This window comes from Dromaius novaehollandiae, chromosome 25 (assembly GCF_036370855.1).
Source record: "Dromaius novaehollandiae isolate bDroNov1 chromosome 25, bDroNov1.hap1, whole genome shotgun sequence".
NCBI classification, from domain to species: domain Eukaryota; kingdom Metazoa; phylum Chordata; class Aves; order Casuariiformes; family Dromaiidae; genus Dromaius; species Dromaius novaehollandiae.
The window spans coordinates 3,460,728-3,478,542 of record NC_088122.1 but is presented as its reverse complement, the minus strand read 5'-3'; the positions used below and the strand labels follow the sequence as shown (position 1 = coordinate 3,478,542).

General features: G+C 60.0%; 2 protein-coding genes across 6 annotated transcripts in view; one reads left to right on the top strand and one right to left on the bottom strand.

Annotated features, from left to right (window-relative positions):
- Positions 1 to 50: 50 nt before the first annotated feature.
- Positions 51 to 4,273, top strand: MPND (MPN domain containing). Of its 3 annotated transcripts, none has more exons than XM_064497538.1 (12): positions 51 to 126; positions 991 to 1,223; positions 1,307 to 1,537; positions 2,007 to 2,163; positions 2,247 to 2,331; positions 2,435 to 2,531; positions 2,768 to 2,989; positions 3,067 to 3,235; positions 3,307 to 3,377; positions 3,470 to 3,559; positions 3,819 to 3,911; positions 4,052 to 4,273. In XM_064497538.1, exons 1-12 carry the CDS (start codon positions 120 to 122, stop codon positions 4,136 to 4,138), a joined length of 1,542 nt encoding a protein of 513 aa, XP_064353608.1. In that variant the 5' UTR covers positions 51 to 119; the 3' UTR covers positions 4,139 to 4,273. The 3 variants fall into 3 exon arrangements, with proteins under 3 accessions (XP_064353608.1, XP_064353606.1, XP_064353607.1); XM_064497537.1 differs by lacking the exon at positions 51 to 126 and having other exon boundaries at positions 305 to 1,223; positions 2,768 to 2,840; positions 2,913 to 2,989; XM_064497536.1 differs by lacking the exon at positions 51 to 126 and having other exon boundaries at positions 303 to 1,223.
- Positions 4,274 to 4,597: 324 nt separating this feature from the next.
- Positions 4,598 to 17,815, bottom strand: part of SH3GL1 (SH3 domain containing GRB2 like 1, endophilin A2) — a 28,494-nt gene continuing 15,276 nt past the window's right edge. For 2 of the 3 annotated variants that reach the window (XM_026119525.2, XM_064497539.1), the window contains exons 2-10: positions 15,424 to 15,492; positions 15,238 to 15,310; positions 14,349 to 14,492; positions 12,284 to 12,417; positions 10,817 to 10,975; positions 10,135 to 10,238; positions 8,422 to 8,546; positions 7,887 to 7,940; positions 4,598 to 6,363 (exon numbers count right to left, since the gene is read on the bottom strand). In XM_026119525.2, the coding sequence (XP_025975310.1) occupies positions 6,167 to 6,363; positions 7,887 to 7,940; positions 8,422 to 8,546; positions 10,135 to 10,238; positions 10,817 to 10,975; positions 12,284 to 12,417; positions 14,349 to 14,492; positions 15,238 to 15,310; positions 15,424 to 15,492 (1,059 nt within the window). In that variant the 3' untranslated portion in view covers positions 4,598 to 6,166. The remainder of the gene's footprint in view (positions 6,364 to 7,886; positions 7,941 to 8,421; positions 8,547 to 10,134; positions 10,239 to 10,816; positions 10,976 to 12,283; positions 12,418 to 14,348; positions 14,493 to 15,237; positions 15,311 to 15,423; positions 15,493 to 17,815) is intronic. The other variant, XM_026119526.2, reaches the window with a different exon arrangement.

Below are 17,815 nucleotides of genomic sequence, written 5' to 3'. Positions count from 1 at the left end.
GGCGTGGCCAGGCCCCCGGTGCGGCGGCAGCGGCGGGGGGGGGGGGGCGGGGCGCGGCCGTCACGTGCCGCCGCCGCCGGGCCGCGCGCGCCGGGGGAGGAGGGAGCGGCGGCGGCAGCATGGCAGGTAGCGGCGCGGGGCGGGGGGGCACCGGCAGCGGGGCGGGGGCGGCACCTGCGCGCCCGGGCTGCAGCGAGGGGCGGCGGTGGGGGTCCGCGGCCCCCCCGGGGGTCCGGGGCGCGGGGGGGGGCTCTGCTCGCCCACCCCGGGGCCCCCCGTGCCCCGTCCCCGCGCCTCTGTGTCCCCCTGCCCCTGCGCCCCCCCCGGCGTCCTGCCCCTGTGTCCCCGTGTGCCTCTGTGCCCGGCCCCACGGCCCCCGTTCCTGTGTCCCCGTGTCCCCCCGGCCCTGTGTCCTCATGTCCCTCTGTCCTTATGTCCTCCTAGCCCCGTGTCCCCCTGTCCCCGGGTCCCCATGTCCACCTGTTTCCATATGCCCCGTCCCTGTGTCCTCATGTCCCCCTGTCCCCATATCCCCTGTGTCTTCATGTCCCCTGTCCCCATGTCCCCATCCCTGTGTCTCCACATGCCCATGTCCCCATCCCTGTGTCTCCATGTCCCCCTGTCCCCATATTCCCTGTCTTCATGTCTCCATGTGCCCATGTCCCCATCATTGTGTCCCCATGTCCCCGTTTCCATATCCCACAGCCCTGTGTCCCCATGTCCCCATCCCTGTCTCCATGTGCCCATGTCCCCATCATTGTGTCCCCATGTCCCCCTGTTTCCGTATCCCACAGCCCTGTGTCCCCATGTCCCCATCCCTGTCTCCATGCCCCCCAGTCCCCATCCCTGTGTCCTCGTGTCCCCCGTCACGGTGTGGGGCAGGGACCCCCACGCACCCAGGGCCCCAGACCCGGCACCGGGGGGGGCCCAGGCGTCCTGCCGGCGGGAGGGCCCCGCGGCAGCGGCGGTGGCCTGTCCCGTGTGCCGCAGCGCTGGAGGCCGGCTCCCCCGGCGGCGACGACTGCTTGGAGGAGGACGAGGACGAGCTGGAGCCGGGGCTGGACGAGGCGGAGGCCGAGGCCGAGCCGGGGCCCGAGAGCGGGGCGAAGGCGGCGGGGGCCCCCCGGGGCGCCGCGCTCACCCGCCGCGGCGTCACCCTGCGCGTGCTGCTCCGCGACGGCCTCCTCGAGCCGGCCCGCGGCGTCCTCTCCATCTACTACCTGGTGAGCGCCGGCGCCCCGGGCCCCCCCGCCCCCCCCCCCCCGCCCCGGGCCGGCGCCCCCCGCTCACCCCCCGACCCCCCCAGGGCAAGAAGTTCGTGGGGGACCTGGGGGCGGACGGGGCCATCACGTGGCAGGAGACGGGGCAGGTGTTCGGCTCGCCCAGCGCCTGGGCCACCCACTGCAAGCGCCTGGTGAACCCCGCCAAGAAGTCGGGCTGCGGCTGGGCCTCCGTGCGCTACAAGGGCCAGAAGCTGGACCAGTACAAAGCCGCCTGGCTGCGGCAGCACCAGCCCCACGCGCCCGCCGCCGACGAGGTGCCGCGGCCGCCCCGGGCCCCCGGTGCCGGCGCTTCGCTCCCCCAGATCATTCCCTGCACTTTGCTCCTCCAAACTGCTCCCTGTGCTTTGCTCCCCCAAATTCCTCCCCATGCTTTGCTCCTCCAAACTGCTCCCTGTGCTTTGCCCCTCCAAATCGCTTCCCGCACCTTGCTCTCCCAAATCGCTCCCTGTGCTTTGCTCCCAAAATCGCTCCCCACGCTTTGCTCCCCCAAATCGCTCCTGCACTTTGCTCCCAAAATCGCTCCTGCACTTTGCTCCCCCAAATCTTTCCCCGCACTTTGCTCCCCCAAATCGCTCCTGCACTTTGCTCCCCCAAATCTCACCCCGCGCTTTGCTCCCCCAAATCGGGGTGAGCTCAGGGCTCCTGAAAAGCCGCCACCTCCCCGCGGGCTGGGGTGGGCCGGGGGGTCCGCGGGGGCCGGCGCCAGCCCTGTGCTGCCCGCAGAGCCTGGCCAGCGAGGGAGAGGAGGACGAGCTGCCCGAGGAGGAGGAGGAGGAGGCGGCGCGGGAGGGCCGGGCGCCAGAGCCGGCCGCCACCAAGAAGCCGGAGGAGAGGAGCAAGAAGCAGCAGTGCCGGAGCCTGGCAGAGCAGCCGGCGGCAGGTGGGGGGGCCGCGGGGCACCCTTGGGTGCCCCAGCCCGGCCGGGCGCCCGGGGCGGCGGTGACGGCGCATTTTCCTTTGCAGAGCACGGCCCCCCGGGGAAGAGGCCGGAGAACAAGCCCCGGGTCCCCGTCCGCTACTGCAGCCTGGGCACCCGCGACTCGGCCAGGTAGGGCCCGGCGGGACCCGGCCCCGCGGGTGCCCCCGCCGCCCCCCCTCGCCAGAGGGGCCCGCGGTGGCCTGCGGCACCCGGGGCTGTGGGTGTCTCGCAGGAACCCCCAGACGCTGGTGGAGGTGACGTCCTTCGCCGCCATCAACAAGTTCCAGCCCTTCAACGTGGCCATCTCCAGCAACGTCCTGCTGCTCCTGGTGCGCCCCGTCCCCGGGGGGGGGGGGGGGGGGGCGGGGGGGATTCTCTGATGGCTGCTGGGTGGGTTGTGCGCGGCGCCGGGCGTGCGGGCCACGCTTGCCGCGTTGGGGTGGCAGTGCTGGGTGGCTCCTCGCACCATCGACGACACCCACGGGGTGCAAATTTTGGAGCCGGGGGGGCCAGGGAAAGCATTTGGGGGGGGGGCAGAGCCATTGATTTTTGCCTTTTCCTTTAGGATTTCCACAGCCACCTGACGCGGAGCGAAGTGGTGGGGTACCTGGGCGGCCGGTGGGACACCAACACGCAGCGTAGGTACCGCCGCGGGGCTCCGCGGGCTGAGGGGGGGGACAGAGCCGCCCACCCCGCGCCCCCCCTTGCAGTGCTGACGGTCCTGCGAGCCTTCCCGTGCCGCACGCGCCTGGGCGACGCCGAGGCCGCCGCCGCCGTGGAGGAGGAGGTAAAGCCCCCCCGGGGGGTGCCGGGGTGGGGACGGCGGGGACCCCGAGCCGACGGCGTGTCCCCCCCCCATGGCAGATCTGCCAGAGCCTGTTCCTGCGGGGGCTCTCGCTGGTGGGCTGGTACCACAGCCACCCCTTCGGCCCGGCGCTGCCCTCGCTGCACGACATCGACGCGCAGATGGACTACCAGCTCAAGCTGCAGGGCAGCGGCAACGGCTTCCAGCCCTGCCTGGCCCTCGTCTGCGGTAAGCGCCCGGCCGCCGCGGGGCCGCCACGCCGCGGCCCCCCCTCAGCCCCCCCCCCCCGCTCCCCGCAGGGCCCTACTATCACGGCAACCCCGGCGTGGAGTCCAAAATCGCGCCCTTCTGGGTGATGCCGCCCCCCGAGGTGAGTGGTGCCGGTGTCCCCCCCCCGGGGGGTGGGCACGGGGGGGTGCGGGGGGGCCGTGCCGTGGACCACCGCGCTCCCCGCTCTCCCAGCAAAGGCCCAACGACTACGGCATCCCCATGGACGTGGAGGTGGCCTACATCCAGGACGGCTTCCTCACCAACGACGTGCTGCAGGAGATGGTGAGCGCGGGGCAGGGCTGGATCCTCCCGGCCCCCCCTCAACCCCCACTGTCTGCCCCCCATCCAGCCCCCCCACCCCAGGCGTCTCCATCACCCATCCCTGTGTCCTCCCTGGTGCTGGTGACACCAGCCACCGTCTAGTCTCGCTCTCCATCGCTGCCTGCGCTGTTGCGGTCTCAGCGCCCGCAGGGCCGGGGAGGGGGACACGTGCTTGTCCCCCCCCCCCCCCGGCCCTGCAGCCCCTCTGTCCCTGCCGCAGACGCTGCTGGTGGAGTTTTACAAGGGGGCCCCGGACCTGGTGAAGTTTCAGGAGCTATGGAGCCAGGATCAGACCTACCTGGACAAACTGAAGGTGAGGAGGGGGGGTGACGCCGAGGGGAGCCACCCCCGTCCTCCCTGGGGGTTTTCCACCCCGGGCTGCTCCCGGCACGGGGCACAGGGCAGGGAACACGCGGACACGGGCCCGGGCGGTGACTCGCGTTCCCGTCTCAGGGCTCCCTGGCCGCCCGGACCCCCAAAGACCAGAGCTTCACCCACATCCTGGAGCAGATCTACAGCCTGCTGAAGCACAGCAGCTGAGGAGGGCCGGAGCCCGCGGCCGACGCGGACCAGGTGCCTTTCCAGCAGCCCGGGCTCGGCTCCGCGCACGGGGCTCGGCCGGGCCGGTGTGGGGCAGCGCCGCGGGGACGCCCCACCGCCCGCGAGCTGGCCCGAGGGGCGCTGGGACCCCGCCGGCTCCTGCCCCTGCCCCGGGCGGCCCTCGGGCCCTGCCCTGGGGGGCTCATGGTGAAGGGGAGGGTGGTAGCGGTGGGAGTCGCGGCTGTAAGTTATTTGTGGAAGTGGTAGTTGATTAAAGAGCAGTTCCTGACCGGCGGTGAGTGAGCGGCTCTGCTGCACTGGGGACACCCGGGTAGCGCTGGAGGGGACGGTGCCGGGGGAGCGAGGACCCTCGTGTGCTCCAGGTACTCATGACGGGCTGCTCCTCCACCCACCCTACATCGTGGGGTCCTGCTCGCGCTCAGGGAGAGGACGCAGCCGTTAGAAAGAAGAAAACATTTAATACTTTTATTCAGAGATACAAGTCGAGATTTGTGGGTCGTCTTTTTTTTTTTTTTCCCCTAAAAACCAGGAGAAACCATTACAAAAAGATCTAGCAAGTTGTCCCAGCTGAAAGACTCACTTCAATCCACCTGAGCGGGAACCGGAGCTCCCGAGACCCGATCCCGGCCCCCGCCAGGGAGGGGACAGAGGTGGCGGCCCCGAGGACGCCGGTCCCTTGGGCTCCCCGCGCCGCTGGCAGCGAGGGGGAGCCGCCTCTGCCCCCGCGCCCCGCACCGGGGTCGGGCGCCGGTGCCGGACGAGGGGCAGCTCGCGCGGGGAGAGGGGCCCACGCGGAGCCCCGGGCTCGGCCCCGGCTGGGCAGCGCGTCAGTGCCAGGGGTCAGACATACATGAACATGCAGGTTAAAAACGTTAAAAAGGCTGTGTGTAAATGTAACAGGAGAGGGGAGCAGCGGGGACAGGGAGGTGCTGCAGCGCGGGGCTGGTCTGGAGCCGCCGGCCGGGAGGGGAGCGGGCGGAGGAAGGAGCGGGGTGACGGGCAGGGAGGAGGGCGATGACCCTCTGCCAGCAACGCTGGAGCAACGAGGCAGCGCGCGCAGGGCTGCGGGTAGCAAACGCAGCAGCGCCCGAGCTCGACGCAGCTCCTGCCGCAGCCCCGCGGAGCTGGGGCACCGGGACGGGCACGCCAAGGGAGCGGACTAGCTCAAGCCAAGCGGCTCCGCGGGGCTGGCGCTGGTCCCGTGGCAGCCGAGCTCTGCCGGGAAGGGGCCGAGGGCTGACGTGGACACCGGACACCTCTGCTCCGTCCTCCCGGGAGGGGTGGCACGGCGCAGAGCCGCCGCAGGGCTCGGCCCCCGCGGGGAGGGGCGGCAGGGCCGGGCTGGTTAGTGTTTGACCTGCATCGTAGTGTTGCTCCGCCGCCTGCGCCGAGCCCCGGAGGCAGCCGCCATCCCCTGCCGCGGCAGCGCGAGCGGGGACTCGGGGCTGCGCGGCCCCGGGGAGGCGGGTAGCGTTCAGCGGCTGCTGGCCCCCCGCGCCGGGGCAGCGAAGCTCCCGGCCTGGCGCAGAGCCGCCCGCCGCCACCGCGAGGGATCCCGAGCTCGCCGGGCCGCACGTCTCCCCACGCCGACGCTCAGCGCGAAGGACGCGCGCGGCTCTCCGGCACGGCCCCCCCGGCTCACACGGACACTCGACCCAAAGGAAAGACAAAAACGCGACAAGGAGAGGCCTGCGGCGCGGCTTAAATCGTACGAAACGGGAGGAACCTGGCGGGGCCTGTGAAGTACCTAAGTTCAAGCACCAGAAGGACCGAGAAAATAAAATAAAAACCAAATTCACTGGGTGGGGAGGGCGGTCGACCCTTCTGGCTTGTTCCCTGCTGGCAGTCCCGCCCCGAGCCGACGCACAGAGTCAACGCGGCCGCGTCTTCCCGCCCGCCCCGCCGGAGAGGCCTAGTGTCAGGATAATCGTGGAATGGAGGCCGGGCCCGCGCGCCGTGGGGCAGCCGCGGGCCGGGGGGGGTGGGGGGACGGGGAGTGACGCTGTTTCACTGAGGTAGCGGAACCAGCACTTCCACGTAGTTGAGCGGGAAGAAGCCCGACTGGCCGTTGATCATGCCCTCGTACCAGTTTTCGTCGATCTGGTTGGTCAGGGTGATGATGTCGCCCTCCTTGAAGCCCAGCTCGCCGTCGTTCTCGGGCTCGAAGTCGTACAGCGCCTTGCAGCAGGGCTGGTCCAGGTGAGCTGCGGGGAGAGGCGAGTCGTGATCTCCTCCCAAACCAGACCCTCACTCTCAGCACCCAGCGCTGCCCGTTCCCGGCTGCGGTCCCCTCACCGCGTCAGCGGATGAGCTCCGAGCTACGCTACACCATCGCTCGGGCAACGCGCTGCCGACCGGGCAAAGCGGCAGCCACGGCACTCCTCCGTCGGTGACGACCTGCTGCCCGGTTAGTCGGTTAGTCGACGATGGGGTTACGCATCGCCACGTGGCGAGGGGGGAAGAGCCGCAGGGGTCTCCCGGCCGGCTCTGTCCGCTCTCCCCGCTCCAGAGGATTCGTCCCCGGGGCCTGAGGGCGGTGGGAGGCAGAGCCCCGCGGCCCAGCCGCCTCTCGGGGCAGGGGGCTTCACCCCCCGGCCGTGAGCAGGGCGGGGATGCACGCGAGGCCCCAGAGGTACCGGGGCTGGGGGAACGGGGCGGGAGAACCCCAATCTCTTTCCCACATCTCGGCTACGTGATTTAAGCATGAGGCCTTTAGACTGCAAATGGGATTGGGGGGGTTTTGCAGCAGGGAAAGCTGCTGCCTGCTCTATTTAGGCACTAAAATAAAAGCTCTGGGACGGGCAGGCACCAAGCTTTGTGGCTGTCGGGACCCTACGGAAAACAGATGGAGCTAACGCAGGCTGCCACGGTCCCTGGGCCGCCGCTTCCCCTCGCTGTTGCCGCTCTGTGCTAGAGCTCTCCCAAACAGCACAGCAAGGACAGCACAACTGGTTTGCTGAACATCCACAGCAAGGAAGGAACCAACGCTAGAAGAGGACCCAGAAAACACCAAAAGCAGCAGCCGAAGCAGGTCCGTTTTTGAGACAACTTCCCGAAACACCAAGCTGGTCCCGCAACCACAGCACTTCCTCTACACCAGGCTCGAGTGTTCCTGTCCCACAGCCGCACCACCGCAAGCCCCACGCCTTCCCCGCTCCGATGGCTCCGAGCCCCAGATCCAGCCCGGCCTCCACACCCCAGCGAGAGCCCGCCGGGCCCCTTCGGCAGGAGCGCTGACCTGCAAACCCTGCCCAGGGCCTTCCTCGCTCCGCAACCCCCTCAAGGCTCCGGGGCATCCACCACAAATCCCACTCGCTGTGTCTAGGCGCTACCTGCTCTGTCTCCAGCCTTCAGCTGCGGCATACAGGGGCAGCAGGTACCATGAGCAGCAGAGATCAGGGCTGGGTTGCTTGTAACAGCAATGACTAGTCACCAACATGTCTGACACCTCCTGGAAGAGCACCTGATCTCTGTGGCTTCAGCAGGACACGCCTGCATGAAGACAGCTGCTCCAGGGGAGCAAAAGCCCAAGTTTTGGGGCAGTAAATATCGGTATAACACAGCTGTGTTAATTTGGGCCTTGGTAGAGGCAAGGTTTAGCTCAGCTGTTCTGCTGGCCAGGCACAGAGGAATTAGTGGCTCCAAGCAGCAGTGTCAATGGAGGAGGAGCAAGGAGGGACGGAGAGAGATGGTCACACATCATGCAGTGCGGAGGGAGGAAACTCACGGATACTCCTGACGGAGGACCGGGACGGCTTGTCGGATCGGAAAGAGGAGGAAGCTGCTTCCAAACAAAAAGAGACATGCTTAAAACAACGTGAACTGGAGAGAGGGAAAGGCAGGCCCCAAAGGGAGGATCTGTTAGGAGAAAGGGGGCATCCCGCATGCTGCGTTAGAAACCCATCTGCCTCGTGGGGACCAGGGAGGGATGAATGCAGCGTGATGGAGGACAGGGAGGGAGTGAGAGATGTTCAGTTTTTCCTGTCTGCCACTGCTGGCATTGACTGGACACCACAGGTCAGTGACCCAGGCTGGAGGCCCTGCTGGGACCTCCCCAAAGCCAGGATAATGAATGCTGCCAGGCCCCAAGAGAAAAGAGCCTGAGTGTCGAGGCATTTCTGACATCTCCGGAGCCACCAGCTCACACAGGCACATCCAGCATGCCAGAAATACTATTTCCAGGCAGAGAAGTTCCCCTCCATCCCCAGGAGGCCACCCGTGCTCTGGAGGCACCTGCGTGCACATACATAGGACAACTTTACCTGAGACTTTGGGGGTAGGAGTGCAAGAGAAGCCCCCGTTAGATTGGTCGGTGTCTGCAAAGTCATACGTCTCCCTGGGTTTGGGCTTATACTCCCGCTTGGGACGTGAGGAGGCCTCCCTCATTCTAGAAGAAGGAAAAGAAATGTGATTAAATTGAAGTGACACTGAGGATGATGAGATCAACTCATGTCTTGCCTGCTGTTGTGAATGCTTCGGAGAAATGATGCTGTTGTCAAGGCTAGAACAGGAAACCTTCCCTCCCAAGGGAAGCTTGGATAGCTCCTGTTGGCCAGGGATCACTGGCCCCTCGCGCCTGCACAGAGACAAGTCTCAGCTGTCTCCATCTCAGGCCTGGGACTGAGCCCGTCCTGCAAGGCTGTATTTGTATCACGTGTTAAAAGAATTTGATGCGGAGAACTCTGAGCAAGGTGACATCTATTCTCCTTGGTGGCTACGCAGAGCAGCAGACTGGTTGGTTTGTACACAAAAATCTGTGCAACCCTCTGTGCTGGGGCATTGTTAAGATGCATCTTCTCCAGGGTCTGCGAGCTCCCCTTCAGGCTGGCCCTAGAGAAGGCAAGACGCTCCGGGCTCTGCTTTGGAGGCGTCTCAGGCAAGTATCGCTCTCAGGCCAGCAGAGGACACTCGTGCAGCAGCTTGAAAGCCCACACTGGCAGGCTACTCCCAGCTCTTCTTAATTCGAACCAGACATACCAGCCACTCAGCAATTTCTTGTATGACGAAAGAACAGCACAGCAGCATCGCTAAATCACCCTGAGAAGTGGAAACGCTGCCCTGGCTCTGTCCAAGCGACTCTGCGTCAGGCTGACGAAGGCTTGTCCCTGGCTCAGGAGAGAAGGCTCAGACACGATACAGCCACTTCTCCTTCCTTGGATGGGGCTTGGGGAGACGCTGGCTCAGGTGAGAGAGCGCAGCAGGAAGAGGGACTGTGCAAGTCACGGCAGTCACGTGAAACAGCTCACTAGTGATTTCAACAGCAGCTCTGTGTTACTTGGCACCTCGGCAGCAGCCGCACGTTCTCTGGGGCCGCAGGGAGCGTGTGGAGGTCAGGCACTCGAGGAGGGACAGGGAGAGCAGCGAGGCCGGGGGGCTCTGCGGCCTGCCGGGGAGCCCCCAGCACCACCCCCCAGGCAGAGCCCCCGGGACCGCGGCTCCTCCCGCTCCCGTGCACCAGACGCTTTTGAGGAGCAGGCACACACGGCTCGAAGCTCCAGGGCATGTACAGCAGTGCCACATCCGTGGCAGTGTCTACCAGGAGACCCATGTAAACAGAAGGAAGAGCCAGGGCTTGCTGGAAAACGAGGAGTCTGACCTGGGGGGCTCAGAGACATGTTCCTTTAAGGAAGTGATCTCTTCAGCTTTCTTCTGCCAAATTCAACCCCAACTTCCCTGGGAACAGCACATACTAATCTGGGCACGACTCAAACCAGCAGACATCAGTTACCCATGGAGCAAGCACAGAGCTTTTGCTTCAGATGCCAGAATGTGCCTGTCACTGAAAATGGGTTGTGCAGCTGCTATGGCTCCCTCCAATCCAAAGGAGCTTTGGATTGAGGCAACAGTGACTGCAAGAAGTGGCCTTAATACCAGGAGATAAACCTAGAGGGAGAGCCAGGTACTTACAGACACATATCACAGGAGGAACTTGTGGCTGTGAAAAGTGAGAGTCCCTGCAGCACCCCGAGACTCACCTGCGTTTGAGTTTGTCCGCGAGCTCATCCAGGATCTGCACTGCCTGCCTGTGGTAGTCCAGCTGGGCATCCACCAGGGCCGAGAGCTGGCTCACCTGCTCGATCTGCAAGAATCCCACCAAGGAGGCATGAACAGCTTTCCCTAGCTGACAGAAGACTCCCATCACACACGGGGGCTGAGAATGTATTGGGAAACGCCTACAGAGAGCAACTTTCCCAAGGAGGCAAGGAGAAGATTCAAGATTTCAGATATCAGAGGTCAGTCACTGACTGAGACTCAGCAGGACAAGAGGCTGCTGCCTGCCACCCTTGGGGCTTCACTAGCTGTTCAAATCCTTCCCAAGTGAGCAGCATCAGCTGTCCAAACTGGTTGCCACTAGCACACGTGCACGCTGAGAAGAGACCCATTTGGTACAGCCACAGCCTCTCCTCTGGCCACAGGCTGGATCAGAGGGAAGGGGCTAGAGAGAGGATAAAGGCCTGCCAAGCCGTGTGCTGTGCACCCAGGTCTGGATTATCAGAGAACAAAACTATACTGCCAAAAGCAAAAGTGGAAAATTAGTGTCTTTACCTCTCCTATCCCTCAAGAGATCCCACCTTCATGTACATGGAAACACGCACAGTTGCCCAGCAGCGCTCAGCCCAGGGCAGGGAGGTCAAGGCGCTCCCTCCAAGCACTCACATCAGTTTCTAGGAGGTTGTGCATACTGGTCTCAGCTACTTCCTTGGACTCTTCAAATTTCTCCATGGCCTGTCGAAGTTCCTCATCGGGGATCTTCCCCTGTCGTTTCTTCTTGTAGTCAAAGTCCAAGCGTCTGCCTTCCAACTTCTTGAGATGGTGCTGGGGAAAGGAAGGTTAGGAAAGTAAAGAAAAGGAGGAGAAACCAGAGGCTGGGTGCAACCAAGCTCTCCTGTTGGGAAGGCAGCTCTAGTTATGGGCTAGGTTCATTTGTTTCAGAAACCTGATCTCAGAGCACACACTTCTGGGGCTCCCACCTTCACTGAAGCCCCTGGGAGGCCCCGGCTCCCAGCAGGTGATGGAGAGCTGCAAGTCCGGGTTGCTATAAGGTGGCGGGGGGGCTAGGCCCTTCGATGGCTAGACCATTCAAACCCAGGTTGGCAGACGATTACAACTGTGGCTGTGGGTGCTCTCTATTAAGAAATAACTCTCAACCAATTGATGTGGAGATCCAAATGCACCCTCTTCTAATTGAGGGCTGGAGGGAAACAGAACTGCAGTGAGCAGCCCAGGTCTGTTTTCCATGCAATCATTTAGGGAGGATGAAGAGCTAGCCCAATACCGTCAGTTCCTTGTGGACCATGAGGATCTCTGGAAATCAGGAATTGGGATGCAGGTTCTGAGCATTGCATCCCCTGACTGCGTAGGGCAGGACTGTTTAAATTAGCTCTAGAGCAGCCAGCAGAATTGGGGTGCCCAGCAGACAAGTACTGAAACAATAGCTGGCAGCTGTTTTATCTGGGACACTGCTGTAAGTGAGAAAACACTCAGAGCTGCCTTGTGAAATGTAGGTTTGGATGGATCCTATTACAAAGCCTGGTCATGCTTTGCAGACACTTGTCTCCACGATAGCACAAAGGAGCTACCAAACTCTACGTCTCCCTAGCGGGGCAGTGCAGGGCCTTCTACAGATGCTACGTAAGAGGCCTAGAGGGAAGCTCACCCATAGCCTGGAAGTTACGTTATAGGATCTGAGATGTTAATGCAACGGAGCCAACACTAGCGAAGCACGCTGTGAAGTTTAACACAAGGCAGCCCTGAACAGAACAGGATTGGGGCCTCATAGCAAAAAGAACCAAATTCGGCAATCCCAGAACATACGTCAGGACTTACTGGCAAAGCATCCTCCATAAATTGAGTCAGGTAAATGAAGTACCTACATTCAAACCTACATCCAGCCTTGTGAGCTGGTCAGGAGCAGCAGCAGTGATGCTGAGCACACTGAGGGGGAGGAAATTCTAGTGAATCTGATGAGAGAAAGTCCACAAAGAGCAGGGGAACAGACTCGATACCTGTGCAAGTCCACCTGGATTCTCACTGTGATGGAGTAAGTGATTACATGCACTAATAGCCAGAAGAGGCCAGAATCTAAAGGGATGAAGAAGAGAGGAAAAAAATCTTGGGGTTTACCTGGATTTCTTTCAGGTCTTTGTCACACAGGTTCTGGAGGGGATCAATAAAATTTTGTTTGACTTCAATATCCAGCGAGTCCTTCACTTCAGCCAATCGTTTCATAGATTCACCAGCATCAAGAAGCGCATCGCCTTCAAGTGAGAAAAGGAAGGGAAGAGAGAGGGAGAAGGAAAACAGGCCAGCCAGTTACACAGAGCCGAAGTCTGTGGCAGCTGCATGCAGAGCCATTCTGCCAAGACACCCAGCGTGTGCAAGCTCCGTCACATGTCAAACACCCCCACGTTTCTATCTGGAGCAACTCTCGGAGCCCGGCGCAGAGGGAGCATCGCCTGGTGCGAGAGCAGGCAACTGCACGTCAGTGCTGACTCTACGCGAGACCAACAGGCTTCAGCGTTTTCTTCTGAAAAACAGGGATGATCTTCGCCAATGACACAGAGGAAGGAAAAGGTAAAAATATTCTTAAAACACTCCTGTTGCTCAGGGAGTCACTGAGCTACTAACTGGCAGAGCAGTGCTTTAACCTTGCTCTGTTCCTCGGCTGCTGCTGGCAACGGAAGCTGGGCAGAGGTGCGCTTGGTCTGATTCAGTCTGGCCGTCCTTTTGTTCAGTTTTAAGCCCAGAGCACTCTGACCAAACTGTTAAAGTTTCCCCAGATGCTGGCAGCAAACCTGCAGCCTTTTCTTGACTTCAGACACTAACCTCTATTGGGCCAATCTTCCCTCCTCCAAATTAAGGGAGCTCAAAACTGCTTATTGCAACCTATCTAGTTTCATGCTTTTCTAAGGCTCCTATCACAGTGACAGTTAAGCCAGACAGACTAGCAGCAAAGCATTTCTAGTCTTAGCTTTTTATTCCAGGGGAAACCATTTATAGATTAAATTATTCCTGCGCAGCTTTGGCAAACCAACCGTTTCAGCACTGGATTAGTGCAGGAGAATATGCAAGTGAAATAGGTGGTAAAGTGAAACCACCAGTCTACTGTCCAGCTGGAAAAAAATATACAGAGTATATTTGCAAAAGAGTTGTTTCAATTTTGATACCTCTAGACAACCTGTCACAGGGATGGATGTGGTATTAAAATATAAATTTATCAAGTTAAGTGTTCCTTTAAAGAGAGGCTATTAAAGGAAGTCAGGTTTGGTATGTTCTTCTAAAAACTTCCTTCCCCCTTGTGCTCCACAATAACTCTGGTTCCTGCAGGCCAAGAGAGACGCGGGGCTCTGAGTTGGCCAGGGATACTCTTGAGACCTCTTTGTCACTCCCACAAAGCAGCCAGAGCTTTTTAATTTTCCTGAGGCAAGAAGGCTCCTCCCTGCCCTGGAAGTGATCAGACAGCTGTGCACTGTCCTGGCTCTGTCACATGCCCAGGCCGATGTTTCAGTGGATTAAAATTGATGTCATCGAAAGGCTTCACCCTCTCCTCCCTGCAAGTCACACATGGTTTGTTTCAGGGCTATGAGGAATTACTACACGGAAAGATTTCTTGGCTATGGCCTCCCTAAAGCAGAGTTCTAGCTGGAAACTGCATAGTAAAACGCCTAATCTCATTCAATCTAGTTTCCACATCACCACTGTTCAGTTTAGAAGCAAGGAGGCAGTTTTTCCTACATGCAGATTTTTTCCAATGTTTAATAAAAAAAACAAAAAAGCATTAAGAGGTGGTTTTGCCCCCAATGCAATGGACTACGATCCAGCACACTTGGGCTCTCCTCTTCCCTTCCCTGCCACGCCGAGTGAAGTCTCCCAACCCCTTCCAAGGGTCCCAGCATGGGCCAGTGTACAGGGAGGCTTTCGACAGCATGGACACCAGCCACGAGCTGTGGATTCTGCCCCAGATTTTGCTTTAAAAAAAATAAGGCACGGCCATTGCCGTGCATTTGCTCCAAGACTGCTGTAGATCTGGCATCCAACTGCCACTCCGGGACCGAGGCGCAGGCTGTTATGTGATACAAAAGGTCACACGGCCCTTCAGGAATTTAGAGTAACCGTTTGGAAATTCGGCGCCAGCCCTTTCCACCTCATCCGCACGCTCCTAAGGGGAGCGGCCCGACGGGACACTCACCGAAGTTGGAGTCCTCGCCCAGCTCCTTGCCGTAGCGGATCATGCTCTCCCCCAGCAGCCCTTCGGACTGCGGGTAGCCGGGGTTCTTCACCTGCCCGCGGATCTTCGACATCGTGTTGAGCATGGTTAGCTTGGCTCTGGAAGCTGGCACAGAAACAGACACAGCCGTGTTTGCAATTACTCGGACTTGCCAGCAGCTGCTGGCCACTGCCAACTTTTTTTTAAAGCTAATCCCAAAGCCAACAAGCCCTATTGTCTTCATCTACCAGAAATACCACTCGCTACGAAAAGAGAAGTTTCTTTTCCAAGACAGCAAGCAAAAATAGTTCCCCACAGCTTGCCAGTGAAGGCCGAAGGAGTTTCCCCAGCCCTCCCATGGTCCCCGGAGTGCTCTCTGAATGAGCTGGCTGGAAACAAGCAGGACGGCAGGCTCCAGAGGTGATAACTACAAACGCAGCCACCCCGTCTCAGCCCAGAGATGCTGCTTTTTCTGGACACCCCACCAAAACCAAGTCCCCTTCGGTTCCTCTCTAGGTCTGAGGATAAAAGTGAACCGTTAACAAAACGGACACAGCAGCAACACAGTGTCTTACAGTCCAGAAACAGCACAAGGCACAAAGGGTATCTTGATCTTCACCTGGGTTGCAAAGCACCAGCGAGCTTGAGCCAGACTGCACCAGCCCAGCCAGTAAGCGAGGCCACAGGAGGGCACAAGCCGGCCCAGCTTACCTCCGATAAAGAGAAACAGCATGCCTCATCTTGGAAGCAGGCTGGTGGCTAACATCCCAGGACCAAAAAAGTTTATTCTGATGTCTCTCTCCTCTCTCTGCCTCTCTCCCTGGGCAACCAGGGGAGAGAGGGAAGCGGACGGGAGAGGTGCGGCACTCACCTGGGTTAGGCTGGAGGTACTCTATTGTTCTAGTCAATACTTCTGTAACTGCCTTGCTGGTCAGATCCACTTTCTGTGGGAAAAACAAGACAATCCATCAGCCGTGAAGTTCAGCTCAGGGCTGTGGAAAGATCACAGAGGAGATGCAGGGGGGACCGCAGAGATTTCTCTCGTTCCCCCACTCACCTTTTCCATTTCCTTGAAGTCATCGTCAAGCTTGGTCCCTTCAGCCCCTCCAACCTTCTCGCTGACCAGCTGCGGAAGCAGAACAAGGGAGGAGGAATCAGGCACACTAGTGGCTATCCATGTAAAGCTCCTTATACCTGCTCCCATCTCCTAGTTCAGGTTAACACGACTGTCATTTGGTGCCTCCGACGTGCACGCAGCTTCCAAAACAAAAACACACGTGGCTCTGGTAACACTGCCCCACTAAAAATCCAAGCATCTCCTACCTCAGCAGCATCCACCAAGACACCCTCAAAAGTACTCTCAAAGCACAGCTCAGCCCTCAGACGCAGGCTGGATATTCCTCACCCGCAAAAGCTGCAGAGCTCTTTAAATCACACCACGCAGCTCCAACTCCAACGCTTGCCGGAAAAAGCAAGCAAGAGTCTCACGACTCCATTTTGAGACAGGCTTCAGTTTCACACAAGGCAAAACGCAAGTAAACAGGGAATTAACACACTCGACTCGCAGCAGCCAATACAAGAACTGAGTCCAGGAAGAGCTGAGACCTCCCAAAGCCCTTAACCACAGCTCCTGCAATCCAAACGGGGAGAGCTGCGAGGGGAAACGCCGGAGCAGCTCAGGAACTAGGGCATGGTGCTTTGAATTCTTCTTAAGTGGAGGATAAAGAGATCTGCAGAAGCTACAGCAAAGTTTTCAAATGCCTTTATCAAAGTGCCTCTGACGCCTGTCCTAAAATAAGTGAAAAGGTGAGATGTCTGACAAGCTGTAAAGACAGGCCTGCTTTTGGCTGTCCATGTGAGGGGCTCATCTGCTTTCTTCAAAATATCACTTGGTCTAAAAAAAGACCCCCCTTTCCCTAAGCCTCACCTCTCAACTGCCCAAGCTGAAGGTATTTGCCAAAAGTGCATTATTAAACTAAAACTAAACGCACCTGAGCCAAAGCAGCCTGCAACACATCCGCAAAAGTGATTATTTTGCCCCAAACTGGTGCGCGCATAGCAATTACCTACAAAGACATCAAAAGTGGTTTAGGAAACGGCTGCCGCCGCCGAAGTGCTTGGTGTCGGCCACGGGGCATTGCCAGGATTTCTCATGTTTGTAGTCAAAACTTCAGCTCTGGATGAACAATACAGGTTTGTTTACTTCAACATCAAATACTTGATTTTATCAAGTGTTTCTTCCTCTGGCACCCTCCTGCTCCCCTGGGGATTCAAAACGGTTCCTTATTTTTTTGAGGAAGAGGGTAAAAAAAACCTGAGGTAATTCTCCAGTTTCAAAAGCACTTGGAGACGCCCCGTCAGCCACGTCGCGCTGTGCTTAGCCCCAAAATCAAGCTGCCAAAGGGACGCGTGGAAGCAATGACTGTTATTACAAAGCAGAGAAGAACAAGATCCTCGAGGGTTTGGCAAAATCCCATTTCCAGACCCCAAAACAGGGAGGAAAGAAATAGCGAGCGCTGCCCAAAGACCCCCCGGGACCCCAAGCGCCTGCCGCGGTGCTGAGCACGCACGTCAGCGCTTAGGCCCGGCTCAAGCCTGCAGCCGTCCGACACGGCAGCGCGGACGCGCAGGGAAGAGGCTTGCAGCGAGCCCGGAGCCCTCCTGAGCGGCTGCTCAGCTCTGAGCGACGGCAGCATAAATGACCGCGGGGCCAAAAGCCCTTCGGAGCGACGGCTCGGCGCGGCTGACAAGGGAACCAGCCCCGCAAAGGCGCGTGCACGCCGCCCCAAGCGGCAGAGCCCTCCTAATCTCACCAGCTTAACACCAGCTTAACCGTTTAACACACCTGGGAAGGGGGCAACCGTCCCATGCAATTCCCTTCCCACTTTCCTCCATCCATCCACCCGGATTTCCACCCCAGAAGGCTGCAAACAAGCCCTGCGCAGGCAGAGACGGCGCGCCATGTCACACGCGTCGGTCACCGCAGTGACGCCCTCCCAGAAAGCCGAGAGATGTGAAGGAGGAAAACTCGCTTGCAGACTAATTTAATCCTCCTTTTGACGTCCAAGAAATGCTACTGGTGCCCCGCTGCGAGGGAATAATAAGACTGAGGCTTTCTCCCCGCTGCCTCTAATTAAGCTGGGAGGCTTCCTCACGGGAGGAGAGGCGCAGGGAACGCGCACCATCCGCAGCGGCTCCGTCCCCAGCCCCACGCTCCCGAATCTGTCGGGCAGGAAGACAAACTAACGCAGATCCCCCCCACACACACTAGCCAAGCCACGAGAAGCCCTCGCTGGTGCGGGGTTTAACCCAGAGCTCCACGGTGCAACCGGAGGCCGAATTCCCAAGTGCCACGTTGTGCTTCTCACTGCACCGCTTGCAAAGTGCCGGCAAACGCTGGCGAGCACGCGGCCGCCTGTCCCTCGGCAGCACTGCGTTCACCCCTTGCT